The sequence below is a fragment of the Euwallacea fornicatus genome, chromosome 19, assembly GCF_040115645.1.
Source record: "Euwallacea fornicatus isolate EFF26 chromosome 19, ASM4011564v1, whole genome shotgun sequence".
Taxonomy (NCBI): Eukaryota; Metazoa; Arthropoda; class Insecta; order Coleoptera; family Curculionidae; genus Euwallacea; species Euwallacea fornicatus.
Genome location: NC_089559.1, coordinates 1,419,172 through 1,434,795, shown reverse-complemented (window position 1 = coordinate 1,434,795; position 15,624 = coordinate 1,419,172). Strand labels below are relative to the sequence as shown.

The following is a 15,624-nucleotide window of genomic DNA, read 5'->3' as shown; positions in this document are numbered from 1 at the left end:
GCCTAATGAGTACATTCCGCATTGATATATAGGAGATACCGTGAGTAGACACGCAAGTAGCTGGTTCACTTAGTTTTTTTTAACAATTCATTAAAAATTAATAAAATTAAAAAAAAATGATCTCAGAAGGCAAAATAGAATCAAGTTCAACTGGAATCCTGGTAGAACACATTTTCAAATTTCTTGCCTCAAAAATCGGGGAAAATTATATCCAAGCAGCATGATCTGAATTTTCTGAATCTTGAAATGCATGAGAATTTTGCTCTCAGTAGAATAAAAAATATCGTAATGGTGAACGAATAAAACTCTGCTGTAGTATGTATTAAAGCATTTGACAAAAGGAGAACCTCTATGGCTTTATTTAGGAATTATTTTCATGTATTAAAAAAAATTATACTTATTTTCTACTTGTTTTATCAACAATAAAGTTATGTATACTATTCTAATCCTTGATGAACATTTGGATTATCTTAAAATATAGAATTAGATTTTTGAAATGCCACCTCAGTAAGTACCTTCCTGTTTCCTACGTTCGCAATCTTACCGCTTAATGTTTTTGCTACATAATTTTAGTACCAATATTACAAACTCTGCAAGTAAAAACAAAGCGAATACTCAGATTTAATAAACATTTAAATAACATAATGGCAGACACTCACGTTTCCTGTTACGAGTTTTGTTTTAATTGTCTACCTTATATAACTTAACTTTTTTGTCATTCTGGCAACCGTACGCTCGGAAATCATAACCCGTTAAACAGTAAATATAACCTTAATAGGATGAAATACTTGTAAATTGAAATGTTTCATGAACCATCAGCCTGCGTCACTGATTTTACAATCAATGAACTTTTAGATTGAATTTATCTTGTTAAAATATGCAGCGGCGTTTCCGCGATACAGGGTAACTTATAACATTACAGAGAGGCGTTAAATAAATGCATTTTCCATAATTAACAGAACATAGAACAATTTGTTGTTAGATTTTCTGCCACCCTAGTATTATATCATAGATTAGAATCGTTTCGTTAATCAAGCTACGTCACTGATTTTATAATCAATGAGCTTTTAGAGTTATTATCCTGCGGTATTCACACGATATAGAATGATGACTCTGTTCATCTACTGATTTTGAATAATCGAGTAAATATTTTTTAAGTTAAATCTCCGATTTTCAGTTAAAGCGTTTAAGAAATGCAGACCTTTAAAAATGACAACATTTTTTATTGTATTCATCGTTTTCGTGATCAGTCTATGGCGGATCCATTGAAAAGCCTCCCGGGTAGAACACCTAACTGCCCGGATGCTAATGCATTATTAGTATAGTAATAGGTAGTTTTAATGAAACCAAGATTCTTTTTATTTGCAAATAAAAAGTACCACTCGAATGCCCGGCACTCGACATGAATAAATAAATTATATACGTAGTCTTTGATACAAAAAAAAGAAATCAGATACACAAAACAATTGAGGACACGCGCAGCTCACTCGTTCACACTACATACAATCACTGAACAGTCAAATCAGTCTTAGTTCTGACGGAGGTTTTTACAATTCGTCTTTCAGTTCATCATCCTCCTCTCCGGGGGCAGCAGGAGGAGCTCCACCTGTCGACTGATAAAGTTTCGCGATGATTGGCTGCACTACGTCCTCCAACTCCTTCTTTTGTTTCTTGTAGTCCTCGGCATCAGTGTCTTGGTTCTCTTCCAACCACTTAATTTTTTCATCAATAGCTTCTTCCATCTTAGCCTTCTCGTCGGCGCTCACTTTGGATCCCAACTTATCTTTGTCACCCAACTGGTTCTTTAGTGAATATGCATAGCTCTCCAGTTCGTTCCTAGCCTCAACTCTTTCTTTAAGTTTCTTGTCTTCATCAGCGAATTTCTCGGCGTCCCGGATCATTCTCTCAATATCGTCTGGGGTCAGTCGGTTTTGATCGTTAGTGATAACAATCTTTTCACGATTTCCGGTGCCTTTATCTTCAGCAGACACTTGGAGAATACCATTGGCGTCGATTTCGAAGGTGACCTCGATCTGGGGAACTCCTCTGGGTGCTGGTGGGATTCCGGTGAGATCAAACTTTCCTAGCAGATGGTTGTCTTTGGTCATGGGACGCTCACCCTCGTATACCTGAATGGTGACAGTGTGCTGATTATCGGAGGCGGTGCTGAAAATTTGTGATTTTTTGGTGGGGATGACCGTGTTTCTGGGGATTAACTTAGTCATGACTCCTCCCACAGTTTCGATACCCATGGTCAGGGGGTTTACGTCCAAAAGCACGATGGCATCGGTATCTTGTTCGCCACTCAACACTCCGGCCTGGACAGCGGCACCATAGGCAACAGCTTCATCGGGATTAATACCTCTAGAAGGCTCTTTTCCACCAAAGAATTCCTTAACCAATTGTTGCACTTTGGGAATACGAGTAGATCCACCAACCAAAACAATCTCATCTACGTCTTTTTTGTTCATATCAGCATCCTCCAAAACTTTCTGCACGGGCTTTAAGGTCGATCTAAACAAATCCATGTTTAATTCCTCGAATTTCGCCCTGGTCAACGTTTCTGAAAAGTCGTCTCCATCAAAGAAGCTTTCAATCTCAATCCTGACTTGATGACTAGCCGACAACGCCCTCTTAGCTTTCTCCACCTCACGTCTAAGTTTCTGCACCGATCTATTGTCCTTTCTGATGTCCTTGCCCTTCTTCTTCTTATACAATTTGATAAAGTGATCCATTACACGCTGGTCGAAATCTTCACCACCCAAATGGGTATCTCCGTTGGTAGCTACTACTTCAAACACTCCGTTGTCTATGGTAAGCAGGGACACGTCAAAGGTACCGCCACCCAAATCAAACACCAGTACATTTTTTTCACCGTCCTTCTTGTCCAAACCGTAGGCGATAGCGGCAGCGGTCGGCTCATTGATGATTCTCATTACAGTCATTCCTAAAATACGAGAAAACATTATAAAAACAAAAACTTCATAAGAGTGATAAAATAGAGTGTGCCTATCTCGGAAATAAGAATAATGTAAGAGCAAAATGACATATCACTATCTTAGAATCGAGGAGTCCAATTAGAAACGCCAAAGGCATTCTATAATGTGTGCAATCACAATAACCCTAGTAGACACCAGATTTATATTTATATACATACCAGCAATAACTCCTGCATCCTTGGTCGCTTGACGTTGGGCATCATTGAAATAAGCAGGCACTGTAACCACAGCATGGGTGACTTTCTTGCCCAAATAAGCCTCAGCAGTTTCCTTCATTTTAATGAGCACCATCGCGGAAATTTCCTCAGGAGCAAAAACTTTTTCTCCCTGGCTCGTTTCCACTTTAATGTGAGGCTTGCTGTTCTTCTCAATAACCTGTTCAATTTAGAAAATTTTAAAGCTCTTCTTCAAAAATATGTAAAGCAAGCTTGTTTAAGATTACAAACCTTAAATGGGAAAAATTTTACGTCATGTTGGACGGTGGGATCGTTCCAGTCGCGACCGATTAAACGTTTGGCGTCGAAAACAGTGTTTTCCGGGTTGGTGGTGAGCTGATTTTTGGCGGCATCTCCGATAAGACGCTCACCGTCGGCGGTAAAGGCCACGTACGAAGGTGTAATACGGTTACCCTGGTCGTTAGCGATGATCTCTACTCGTCCGTTTTTATAAACACCAACGCTGCAAGGAAATTTCTGATTAAAATTGGGGAATAAAACTTTACAATTTACAGCACATGAACAACGGGTTATAAAAATGACAGTGTCAGTGGTTCCCCATCTTCTCATAACAATACTGTGCGCGTGGGAAAAAATGAGTTAAGTTTAGTCAGCAAGTAAATTTCCATAAAAATATTGAAATAGAACATGGATGTTGGCCTGAAACCAAACATTGAGAGTCCTTTGTTAATTTTCCTCTCAGACTGAGATTTCTTATATAAGAATTGAGATATCCCCACTCAGCAAACTAATATTGTAAGAATTCATTTGGTATTGAACAAGCACTTATTCAATAGCACAAAAACTTAAATCTCATCTAATTAATGTTAAACCATAAAATTGAAAAAGCATAACAGTAATTCAGTGTGGCGCATTTTGGCAATGTTTTTTCTTACAAAATAAACTATGAGATAATATACTTAGGTAAAAGTGAAAGTCCAGAATTCCTACTAAAAAATAGTGTTATGGACGTCACGGAGAGTAAATTGATAAATTGCATTTTTGATTTGGTTTTTCCGTAAATTAAGGAACTTTGAAGATTATATTAGTAACTTAAAAGACAAAAAATATTCTACCATTCATTTAAACTTGCTAAAGGTTTACTACCAGGTGTTTCAAAATGCAATGTTTCAATTTGGAGTTTCAAAAATATTTTTAATTTAAAGCAAATTTATAATGCATCAGTATGCAAAAATTGTACTTATTTGATACTTAATCCAAATATATATTTAATACTTCAAGAACTATAAGGGTTGCAATAAAAACATTCAGAAACATTTTAAAGATCCTGTACCTTAGAAACAAAGAATCAAAATTCATTGAATTGAACAATCTTAATATAAAACAAAAAATATTCAAATTAATATTAAAATAAAAAGGACAATATTAAAATATAGAAAAATTTGTTAAAAAAACTATTGCTAAGGCCAAATTACATAAATATTTTTAACAATATATTTTTTGTCTAAAAATTCCAGTATCAATTCTTACCATGAATATGTTGTTCCCAGGTCAATACCAATCACAGTTCCAACATCTTCTTTATCCTTTTTGTCCTCTTTAGCACACACACTAAGGGCAAGGAGGCAGACTGCCCCAAACAGCAAATGTAACTTCATGTTTCTCGACTTCTCCTAAGGTAGAAAACAAAAAGCTAGATGTTTGAAATACGTAAAGAAAATCCCTGAAGTTTGTCAACGGAATTAATTATAACGGGACAATGATGACCCAGTTTGAAGAGTTAACAGTTTTCAGACGCAGTGACACGTCAACTTATACTGTATGATTCAAAAACATAAATTGGGGATAAAAAGCATTTGACGTTGAATTTTTTCTGTGTAGTTCTATTTCCTTGATTAAAGAGTCGTTTTTAGTTCTAAAGAACTTCCAGAATTGTCGATTTTTTTGGAATTTTTAGCTACTGCACAAACACCGGATGATAACTTACTTCCTCAATTGTTACTGCTGAAATCTTAAACTACTCTTACAGGAAACTTACTTAAACGACCCAATATGAAAACGGCAATAGTTCACAAACAACTTAGTACACTAAAACGAAAATTTGCACTGCAAAAGCTGCAAAAATCAGAATCTTTCCACTTCCCGTTTGCTTACAACTCCAATGACTGGATCAATTGTACTGTCACTACCAAAATATACTAGACGTTTTCCACCGTGGTTTATTCTCATTGGTTTGGTTTTAAATTATCTCGGCCGCTATTGGTCGCAATGACGTTTGTTGTCTGGTCGTGATTGGTCCACGTTGGGAGGATCTAGAATTTTGACAGATAAAGACCTGCCTATGGAGAAGAACACGTTCTAGCAAACGCGAGAAAGGAGAAACGTATGTGAGGCATTGAAGCATTGTAAGTGAGTCGAGAACGCGGGAAGTTTGAATTTGTTACTATTGCGTAAGGTAGACATATTGATTATCATTTGATGTCGATTACTTTATTTTATTGTATTACTAATATCATCATTGCGTGGGTTCTTTTTTTTTCAATTATTAGAACAAAATAAAAGTTTTCTTACAGAGAACCACTGCCGAACTGTTTAATTTGAAATGTAGGTGATACATACTGATTATTCAAGAATTAAGTGGCGCGCGTTTGATGTGTGTCATGGATTTGATTACAGTTTAGACAATTTTATTGTAATATCATGAATTGGTGGTAATTGAAAAAAATTACACAGGGTGTTACAAATTCAAAGGCCAATACTGCCACCGTAAACCTAATATTTTAAGTAGTTTAGGAAAATTAATAGTCAGGTTAATATAATAATAATAAGCACTTTTATTGCGTTTGTGTTAATGACACAAGAAATTGTATAAGCTATTTGTTTAATATTTGCATTGTGCCAGGCTATGAAAGGTTGACTTCGACACGGTCTACTCAACTTTACATGCGCAGAAGGGAGATAACAAAAAATAAAAAAAAAGTCTATGACTTACTGCTTTTAATTAAAATGTTAATAGGACATAGAGAAATGTAAACAGGTATAAGAAATAGCAAAAGAAATTTCTAGAGAAACTCAGATGTCTCGAAACTCTTATTAAATTGGCATAATCTTTTTTTAACTTTAATATCTTGTACTGTTAAAATGAAACCACTTCGGACATAGGTTTATAAAACTCTTTTCTATTTTGACTGGCGGAACATCCTCCTAAATTTACGTCGTATACTTAAGAAATCCTCTATACAGAGTAGTGAAAATTTAAAAAATAGTTTCAAAATAGCAAAATTTACATGGCTCGTAGAATTAGGAAAAAATTGCACATTTTCGCGCAATCCATCGTGGAACTATATTTATTTGACGTGGTTTCCGAAATATCTTTAAAACAAATTAAAACATGTCAACTTAAAATCGGTATTATCGTTGAAATATCAGACATGTCTTGGATAAGTTCATCTTATAATTTGTTGTCATACAGTCAGATTGACGATAAATAGCAAATGACTTAATCCAAGCCCTACGTTTAAGATTCAAGGCTTATTACGAGTTTTTTTTTTATGATTACCTTATAAAACCGAATATGTGAATCGATCATCGAGCGACCTCAAACTACCCGAAAGCAGTAAGTCCAGAACTGCTCAGCTTTTTTATAATTTAACTAACCTTGTATACATATAACCGTGTTCTCTTCGGACATTCCAATAGCAGACATCAAACTTGTCACAACCCTGTTTACATGGCGTACCATTGAAAACTTCGCACCCCGTGTATATTGAACTATGAATAAAATAACTGCCGCGACGCATCGATTGTGTTGTTGACAGGGATACATTTTAGCGTTAAATGCACATTCACTAAAACAACCCCTTTCACAGGATGCATTCAACTTTAGAATCTTAACCGGCACATAGGTCGAGTGGCACCTCATTTAAAAGGGATTTTGAGCCTGATTGTCAGCACTTTTTGGAAAAATACATTTATCCAGTGAGTGTCGAAACTAGGGAAAACAATGACAATATTTTAAAGGAAAACGTATAGTTTTAGTAAGATGAGTCACCTCCAAATTTTACAATTCCAGTTCGTTAGTTACTTAATGCAAGTTCTCCAAATCAATGGATAGGTTGTCACGGATCTATTGAGTGGCCTCTCCATTCACATGATCTGACCCTCCTAGAATTTTTTGTGGGCACCTTTAAAGTCAAAAACTTATGCCATTCACGCACAGAGTCCGGAAGAATTCAAGGGGCGTATTGTTGAAGAATGTCGTCCAATTTTCCCAGAAATATTTCATAGTGTTCGACAAAACGTTGAAAAATATTTTTTTTCTTGCATAGAAGTGGTAGGTGATCTAAAATTGAAAAAAAATTACATGCTGCCTGTCAGAATTAAAAACTCTTTCAAGTGTGGCATCAATCGGCCTATAGCGCTATTTGAGATTCTAAAGTTGAACGTACCTCCGCAAAGGGGGTGGTTTTGGTGAATCTGCATTTAACGCTAAAATGTAGCCCCCTAGAAAATAAAATCGACGCGTCGCGGCCATTTCTAATATTTTGGTCGTAGTTTAATATAAGCCGAGATCAAAGTTTTCAATAGCTCACCATGCATGTACCCATGCATATATTAAACATTTACGCACATTTTTCTATTGTAATTTCGATGTATTAATGTATCTGCGTCTTACTTCCATATTACAGCATAAAGAGTACCTACTTTATTCTAAGGAATATTCTAACCGGCCTCTTTCTATAGGTATATCATTTCTCGCAGAAACCTCTTCTTTAAAACTTACATCAAATTCATCTCATGCAGTTATCTAAAAAGTAACACCACCTATATCTCTCAAACCAAGTTGTTATATGTAATTAGTCTAGTATTAACTTAAAAAATCTCTCGCTGCACAATCACAGTTTCCTCTTTAAAGGAGTCATTAGGTTCCCAGCAACAATCCCTGCAAGTATAAATCAATACAGTGCCAAAATCCAGCCTGTTACAGTGGGGCGGATCGCAGGAGAGTCTTAACTTGGAGATCAAAGTGGGTATTAGTTGAAACTCGAAGATCAGCTCTTTCTTGCAGTATTTGCACACGCCAATTTGATCATGTAAGGGGTACAAAAGGAGTGGTGCACCTTCTCTATTGTACCTGGAAACAAGTGTTACATAAAGAGTGAAAAATGAGTATCGAATATTGTTAATATCAATTTGGCGTAATACAATAAAATTAATTGGGGGATTATCATATGTAAATTTGTAGTTAGATTATTAATTTACCTTAATATTTGTTCGGGGTTTGATTTTATTCTCGTTAGGAAATGATGGAACATTTTGTCCCCATGTAACGGTTTGCTTTTCTCGTATTCTTCACCAGTCACTTCCATATCCTTAACCGATACATCTTGGGTGGCTTCACCATTCACATGGGAATTTAATGACAAATTGGCGTCTTTTTTCTGATAGTCGTTCAACAAATCTTTGACATGATTGTCCATATTTGTGCCAGCTGATATAGTCTATGAAAAAAATTCGGGAATTGTTTGTAGTCTTTCAATTGTGTTGAGTAAGTAGTCCGATATATACAAGGTGTTCCATAAGGAATATTACATACATAGAGTAACTAAACCACAGGTTTCTTATAAAAAAATATTAAGATTTATCTATAAAGAATATACCGGAAGAATTATATAGAATATTTTGCTTCTCCTTGGAATTATGTTAAACGTTCTCTAAATAATAGATTTCAAGCATCATGCAGGATATGCAGAGATATATATTAACTAGGTATTCCTGGAACAAAAAATTATCCTTTTCCGGACACCCCATATAATATGTTAATACTCAATATCCGTATATTGTCGTCACTCGTCTCCTTACTATTGCTTACCTCCTCCTCGGGGAAAACAGATATGAAATGAGGGATAAAACCGGCCTGATTTGGCACATTCACCACCTGGGAGTTATCGCCCTGCAATAAAGCCGCCAAATTGGTTTTGGGGCTCGTTGGGGTCTCTACGGAGACCACTTCGCCGTTCTCGTCAGCCTCGATTTCGGCGGTGGCCATCGGTGCGTATAAACGAGCGACTGCTCCTGAGTTGAAAAGAAATCAGTTCTGGCACTATAATTTTACTTATACTTGGAACTGAGATTTAAACAATTATACACGTGCTACTGACCTTTAAAAGGCATTTAATTTTCTTCCAACTGCTACAAAATGATAATAAAATAGTTTTAAAAATGCCAATAAATCAGTGCACTGTATCATTATTTCATGATTTTGATGGATATTACTCTCTTGATAAAGATGCCAGAAGATTTATTCATAGAGAGTGTCCTATGGAAAAGTGTCCACCCTGAACATTTTTTTCATTCGGTTGTAAAGCAAAACGATAAAACACATCAATTTTGGACAGTCTCATTATTTGAACCATTTTTCGTCCCTGGAAACTCAAATTGAGAAAACTATCTATTATTTCTGCAAGATGCAATATATCTTAGGATAACTGAAATACTTGGACAAAATATCTGTCTATTAGATCAAGAATTAGTTTTTCAACAGGATGAAACGCCTTCACACTATTCTGTTGAGGTCCCAGAATTTCTAGAAGAAAAATTTCCTAGAAGATAGATTGGGAAAAGAGGTGGAGTGGAGAGCCCACGAGATCTCTTAAACTTAGACCCTTGGTTTTTTCTTAAGAGCACATTAGAAGACCAAAATCTGTGAGGTACGATGTGACGCCCTCGAGAAGTTAGGTTCCTGAATCGTCGAAGAGTACAGATCAATAACATCAGAAATGTTAGATAATGTACGACGAAGTTTTGAGAGTCAGCTAGATATGCATGGAATGCAACTCAGGTCATTTTCAACGTTTTTTACGATAAAATAAAACATCAGTAAACATGGTACAAATCAAATTATTTTGTTTTTGTTTAATTTCTACAAGGTCGACATAGAAAAATAAAAAATAAAAGCTTATCTACGTAAAGAATAAAATTACCTTTCAAAGGGATCGTTTTCAGGACTAAAAGGATGACGTCACGAAAACAGGTTTTTCGCAAATGATGGCCACCTGCCTATGAAAGTTGACGTGTTGTAACGAGTTTTACCGTAAAAAACAATTGAAAAGATATTCAGGGTGGATACTTTCCCCTGAGACACCCTGTATACAGGGTGTAACATATCAACATGGAGATATTTCCAAGGGCGATACAGTACTCTACAAAATAATAAAAAATATTAATAGGCCTATGATCAAAAACGCACTACTTTCGATATACAGGGTGGCACATGTTCAACAGTTTTTAAAATTTGGTTTTCGTATAGATTTATTTTTATTTTGGGAAACATGAATGAATGTTGGGAACTGCTTTAGATAGTTGATAACTGAGCCGAATAATGATCTTTTCCTTACTTTCTTTAGATTCTTAATTTGCACGGATAAATATTTTTGAAAATGCTGCAAGATACCAAGAAACGAAAGAATTGAAGAAGGAATATAAATTTAGTGTTAGAAATCATACAAGGGATTCCAAAAAAATACCCTGTTTATGGCAACCGACTATTTTGATATTTTGTTGAAGAGAGTCTTAAAGAAAATAGATGAACGAAGTTTCAAAACTTTAGCCCAAGGCATGAAACATGCAACGAATTAGATAAAATGTGAGCCTTTGCCACCCTATATATAAAAAATTATGCATTTTTGGCTATGGGTCTATAACGTTTATTATTTTACTCAGTACTGACACGCCCTGAAATATGTCCATAATAATATGTTCATCCTGTATTTATTCATACTAAAAGTTAATGAATCGTTTATAGTCAAATACTTTTAAACAAATTCTCAATAGCATACGCATGCAGAGTGAAGAAAAATGCTATATAAAATTGTTACTTTTCAGTCCCCCCATTTGCTAGTTATTTTTATTTCAGACTTTTCTTTGCGATGTCATTGAGGGCATTGATCGATATCTCGGGACAGGTTTGGAAGATTTTCGCCTTTTGGACAATCAAAAAAATTACGGGATATTTCAAAAAGTTCTTATTTTTAAATTAGTTATCCTATATCTAAGCAATATCTCATGCTATTAAAAAATATATAAAATGTGCCTGAAAGATCAGTTCTTCCAAAATCACTGGCCTAGGCAGGTTTGCATTAAAAGGATTTTTTCAATATCGTATGAAGTCCCAAAGAGAATTGTGAAGTACAACTGCTTAATTTACATTAATAGTGCTGACAAGGCTGTATGCATTAAAGATAGAGCTTTAAATATGCCAGTAATTAGAGGCCTCGACGATATCTGGAAAAACATTTGACTCTTTTTCCATTTGTGATTTACAAAGTTAAATACGAGGGAGTTTTGCAAAATTCAAATCTCGCACCTCACAATTTACGATTATATTGATTTTTTTTTGGTAAGAAATTCCGGAGAGTGAGATTCATGATCCCTATCAATTGCTAGATGAAGTGAGCTCTTAAAACGGTCCTAATTATTCGCAACCTTAGGGACATATTGTTATCAGGAAAAATCGGCAACAGCGCGACGCCACATAACGTCAAGAAGCTGCTGCCGTAGGAAGGCCGATATGACGTACGACGCACGTAAGACAGTTATTATGTGTCAGTATACTTTTCGTTTTATGTTACCTATAAAAATTTGTTATGTAATATACATAGGTATATATATATATATATATCTACATATAACGACGAACTTAACATAACCTACAAACTTAACATTTCAAAACAAACAGAAGAATCATTCCCTCTTTCAATTCAATTATTTTATTTTATTATTGATTACGTCGCCATTTTACCCAAATATCGAAATTGTTTGTTACGAATCGAACTGATAAGAGATAACATGTGAACCATATTTTTCTTCACATTTGTGCAATGACCGCGCTAACTGAAGACAAATCCTCAGTTACTCTTTTAAAAGAGAAGGAAGTTAAACTTTTGGAACATGTAAAGTACGAGCATTTAATTGCGGGCACTACTGCCGGGACCGTGGCCACCCTCATTCTACACCCTCTCGATTTGGTGAAGATCAGGTTTGCCGTACATGATGGGATCCATGGCACACCCAAGTATTCTAGCATTACAAATGCCTTTGTGACTATACATAGAACTGAGGGTTTCTGGGGACTCTACAAGGGGGTGAAGCCTAATATATGTGGAGCAGGGGCATCATGGGGTTTATATTTCTTTTTTTACAACTCCATTAAAAATTTCATACAAGGGGGAAATGTCAATAAACCTCTTGGTGCTGGTTATCATTTGTTAGCTGCGTCTCAGGCAGGGCTTACCACATTGTTGCTTACTAACCCTATTTGGGTGGTGAAAACACAGTAAGTCTTCTAGTATTTTTAAAATTTTTAGAAAAAATAGAATTTTCTAGTAATCACTATACAAATTTTCTTTAAGATCTTCAACTATTGTTAGAAATTCAAATTATTAATGTGCTGGTAACTTTATCCACAAGTTAACTTCCATAGAAATGCAAAAATACACCTTATATGTTAGGCATGTATGATTCAAATTTTTAGTTTCTATGGAAATCAACCTAATATTGAAGCTAACAGAGCATTAATGATCTGACCTTAATTCATATCTAAATAAATTCAATATTTTAGACTGTGTCTTCAGTTCTCAGGCATTGACAAACCAAATTCCTACAATGGAATGATAGACTGTTTGGCCAAAATTTACAAGACCAGTGGGTTAAGGGGATACTACAAAGGGTTGGTACCTGGGATTTTTGGAGTTTCACATGGGGCTGTGCAATTTATGGTTTATGAGGAAATGAAAAACAATTACCAATATTACTACAACTTACCAATTAGTAAAAAATTAGGTAAACTAAAGTTATTAATTGTGGATTTCCTTAGTTTTGTGTAAAATCTCTAAAATTTTTGATTCTCTGGCAAAGTAACTTTTTTAATTTGTTTTTTTCAGGCACAATTGAATATCTCACATTCTCAGCAAGTTCAAAACTGATTGCTGTCTTAGTAACTTATCCTTATCAAGTAGTGAGGGCTCGGCTTCAAAATCAACATTACTCCTATGAGGGTTCTTTGGATTGTTTGAAGAAAATTATTAAACATGAGGGTTGGAGGGGTTTTTATAAGGGTTTGGGTACTAATTTAATTAGAGTCATCCCAGCCACCATGATCACATTTTTAGTGTATGAAAATATATCCCATTTAATGCTGACTAGAAAGAATAGTAGTGATAAGTCCTCACAACTATAAAAGAATTCCTGTGATTTATTTTATGATTTTCCCCTTTAAGTTCTATGTTAGATAGAAGTTGGATAAATCTGTTTTAATTTATGGTTTAATATGTTATTGTTAATGATTACTTCGAATTTTGTTTTTTTATTTGAAAGAATATTGTTTTTGTAACTTACCTTGCGCTCCGTTATTGGCGTTTTCTTCTATTGACACGTTACAAAACACGGACTGCAGAGAATCGTCATAACTGCTACTTTCCTCATCCTCAGAAGTTTTACATTCACCAGTATTATTAGCTATTGAATTACAATTCTGTTCATCTAAAAAAATTAACACATTCACAAGACTAACGTTTTTTTAACAAAAATTTAAGTAGTACCCAAATTTGCGTTATTATCGTTGTCACCCCAATCGTCGGCCTCAGAGCACCAGTCTTTAGAGTTCAGTTTTTTGGGCACGTTTTCTTGAAGTTGCGTCGTATTGGTTTGGAAATTTTTTACTTGAACTCTTAAACAAGTCCAACTGAAAGTGAAATATTGATTGAAAGTCGGTTGCGTTTTCTTTTAAACAAATTAAGAATTGAGCTTAATATCTCTAGAATAAATTAGAGCGCCTGAGAAAATATAGAAATCTTAATAAGGAATCCCGATTTACTCATTAAAACACATGTATTTTTCCTAATTTAACAAAAAGTTCCATGAAAATGAACAGGTTTCGGTAAATTTTCATTTATTTTTTTTAATTACTTTAGAGATATTAGGTTTATTAATTTTTTTTAAATAGCATAAACAAATGTTCTACCTTTCTTGCCTGTTCCAACATATTGTATTTATGCAAGCGAACACGTACAAAGTGCGGTGGAAAGTCGAGTTTTCAAGGGGAGCGTAAATCTGGACAATAAGGCGACAAGGAATCTTGCACAGGGGGCAAATAATGTGCTGATCGAATTTGGCTGTGCAGTATGGATAGTCCTGCAAATAAACAATAATACATTGAGAACTAACATATTCAGTTCATTTCAAGAACCTACCTACTTAAAATTGAAAGATCTGTGTCTAAAAAATGCCATTTACGGGATGAGAAAGTGCAGTGTGCCATATTATTTTTAGTTAATTTGGGAAATCATGAAAAATAAAAAACTAAATTTAGTTATACAGAGTGTCTATTTTAGCCTCAGTTAAATATGTATATATAACTACTAGAAACCATAAAAATGAAAATATACTGGGTATATTTTGTAAGTCAAGTTAAAACAAGGATTTACACATGTTATAACTTAAACTTTGATTTTAGAAAAATACGATTCTATAGATTTTCACCATTATTTAATGAACCTATCTAAATATGTAGTGTATCAACTTATTTCATACACCTTGACTTTTTAACCCTCACTAAATATTTCAAAAATAGTAAACAAAATAAGAGGCGTAAAATTTCCCAATTTAATAGAGAATTTTAGTAAAACAATTATTAATTCATTTTTTCTCTATGTTATAAATCACGGAATCGTCACTTTTTCTGTTTTGCTCGCTTCCTTGGTGCTATACATAAATGTACAAAAAATGCCTATGTAAAATTTTGCTCTTTCAAATTAATAAATGTTGTTTAAAAAAGAATCGAGAAGAATAGTATCATGTTAAGATTATTGTCGTTTCATCGGGGGTGTAACTCAGTGGTAGAGTGTCCGCTTCGCATGCGGAAAGTCCTGGGTTCAAATCCCAGCTCCTCCAGTAATTTTTTAAATTTTTATTTAACATTTTGTTCTGTCCTTCTTTAGAAGTATATTTTCACGCCCATTAATTACGTTAATCACAATAAATTTTATATTTTTAATAACATAAACAAATTAACCTAGAAAACTCACGGGTTTTCCTCCCAGCTTGTTTGTGGTAAAATCGATTTGTGCGATGTGTTTGTCTGTTATCAATTCTTCCTCGTAACCTAAATGAACCACGTTATTGTTTCTGGCCATTGTATTTATTGGGTATCTTGATAATTTTTGTTAATTTCAATAAATTAATTCACAATAATATGCATAAAATATCTATAATACAAACTATCGATTGCCTGTGTTTTCGGCAACCCGCATTCCCGTATTCTTGCAGTTGAGTTCCTGATTGCCTATAAAAAAGGGCTTGGTATATGCACAATTAACACAGGACGCAATCGATGTAAACTGGGACCACTCGAACTAAACCATTGTTTCATTTTTCACTATTATTTTTACATG

General features: G+C 34.6%; 3 protein-coding genes and 1 non-coding gene across 5 annotated transcripts; 2 read left to right on the top strand and 2 right to left on the bottom strand.

The window, feature by feature from the left end:
- Positions 1–1,335: 1,335 nt before the first annotated feature.
- Hsc70-3 (heat shock protein 70 cognate 3) lies at positions 1,336–5,373 on the bottom strand. Its single transcript, XM_066293640.1, has 5 exons — positions 5,214–5,373; positions 4,706–4,848; positions 3,446–3,677; positions 3,158–3,374; positions 1,336–2,947 (listed from the first exon to the last, which is right to left on the bottom strand). The coding sequence occupies exons 2-5, from the start codon at positions 4,831–4,833 to the stop codon at positions 1,548–1,550; spliced, it is 1,977 nt and encodes a 658-aa protein (XP_066149737.1). The 5' UTR covers positions 4,834–4,848; positions 5,214–5,373; the 3' UTR covers positions 1,336–1,547.
- A 616-nt stretch (positions 5,374–5,989) lies between these two features.
- Positions 5,990–15,485, bottom strand: trus (programmed cell death 2 like trus). Of its 2 annotated transcripts, XM_066293642.1 has the most exons (8): positions 15,259–15,485; positions 14,196–14,365; positions 13,774–13,916; positions 13,571–13,714; positions 9,048–9,250; positions 8,438–8,676; positions 8,048–8,309; positions 5,990–7,982 (listed from the first exon to the last, which is right to left on the bottom strand). In XM_066293642.1, the coding sequence occupies exons 1-7, from the start codon at positions 15,364–15,366 to the stop codon at positions 8,048–8,050; spliced, it is 1,269 nt and encodes a 422-aa protein (XP_066149739.1). In that variant the 5' UTR covers positions 15,367–15,485; the 3' UTR covers positions 5,990–7,982. The 2 variants fall into 2 exon arrangements, with proteins under 2 accessions (XP_066149739.1, XP_066149738.1); XM_066293641.1 differs by having other exon boundaries at positions 5,990–8,309.
- On the top strand, positions 11,854–13,528 carry LOC136345393 (solute carrier family 25 member 32-like). The gene is made up of 3 exons (XM_066293643.1): positions 11,854–12,509; positions 12,795–13,015; positions 13,117–13,528. The coding sequence occupies exons 1-3, from the start codon at positions 12,055–12,057 to the stop codon at positions 13,410–13,412; spliced, it is 972 nt and encodes a 323-aa protein (XP_066149740.1). The 5' UTR covers positions 11,854–12,054; the 3' UTR covers positions 13,413–13,528.
- TRNAA-CGC (transfer RNA alanine (anticodon CGC)) lies at positions 15,053–15,124 on the top strand. The gene has a single exon. It is a non-coding gene; the product is annotated as a tRNA-Ala (tRNA).
- Positions 15,486–15,624: the final 139 nt, after the last annotated feature.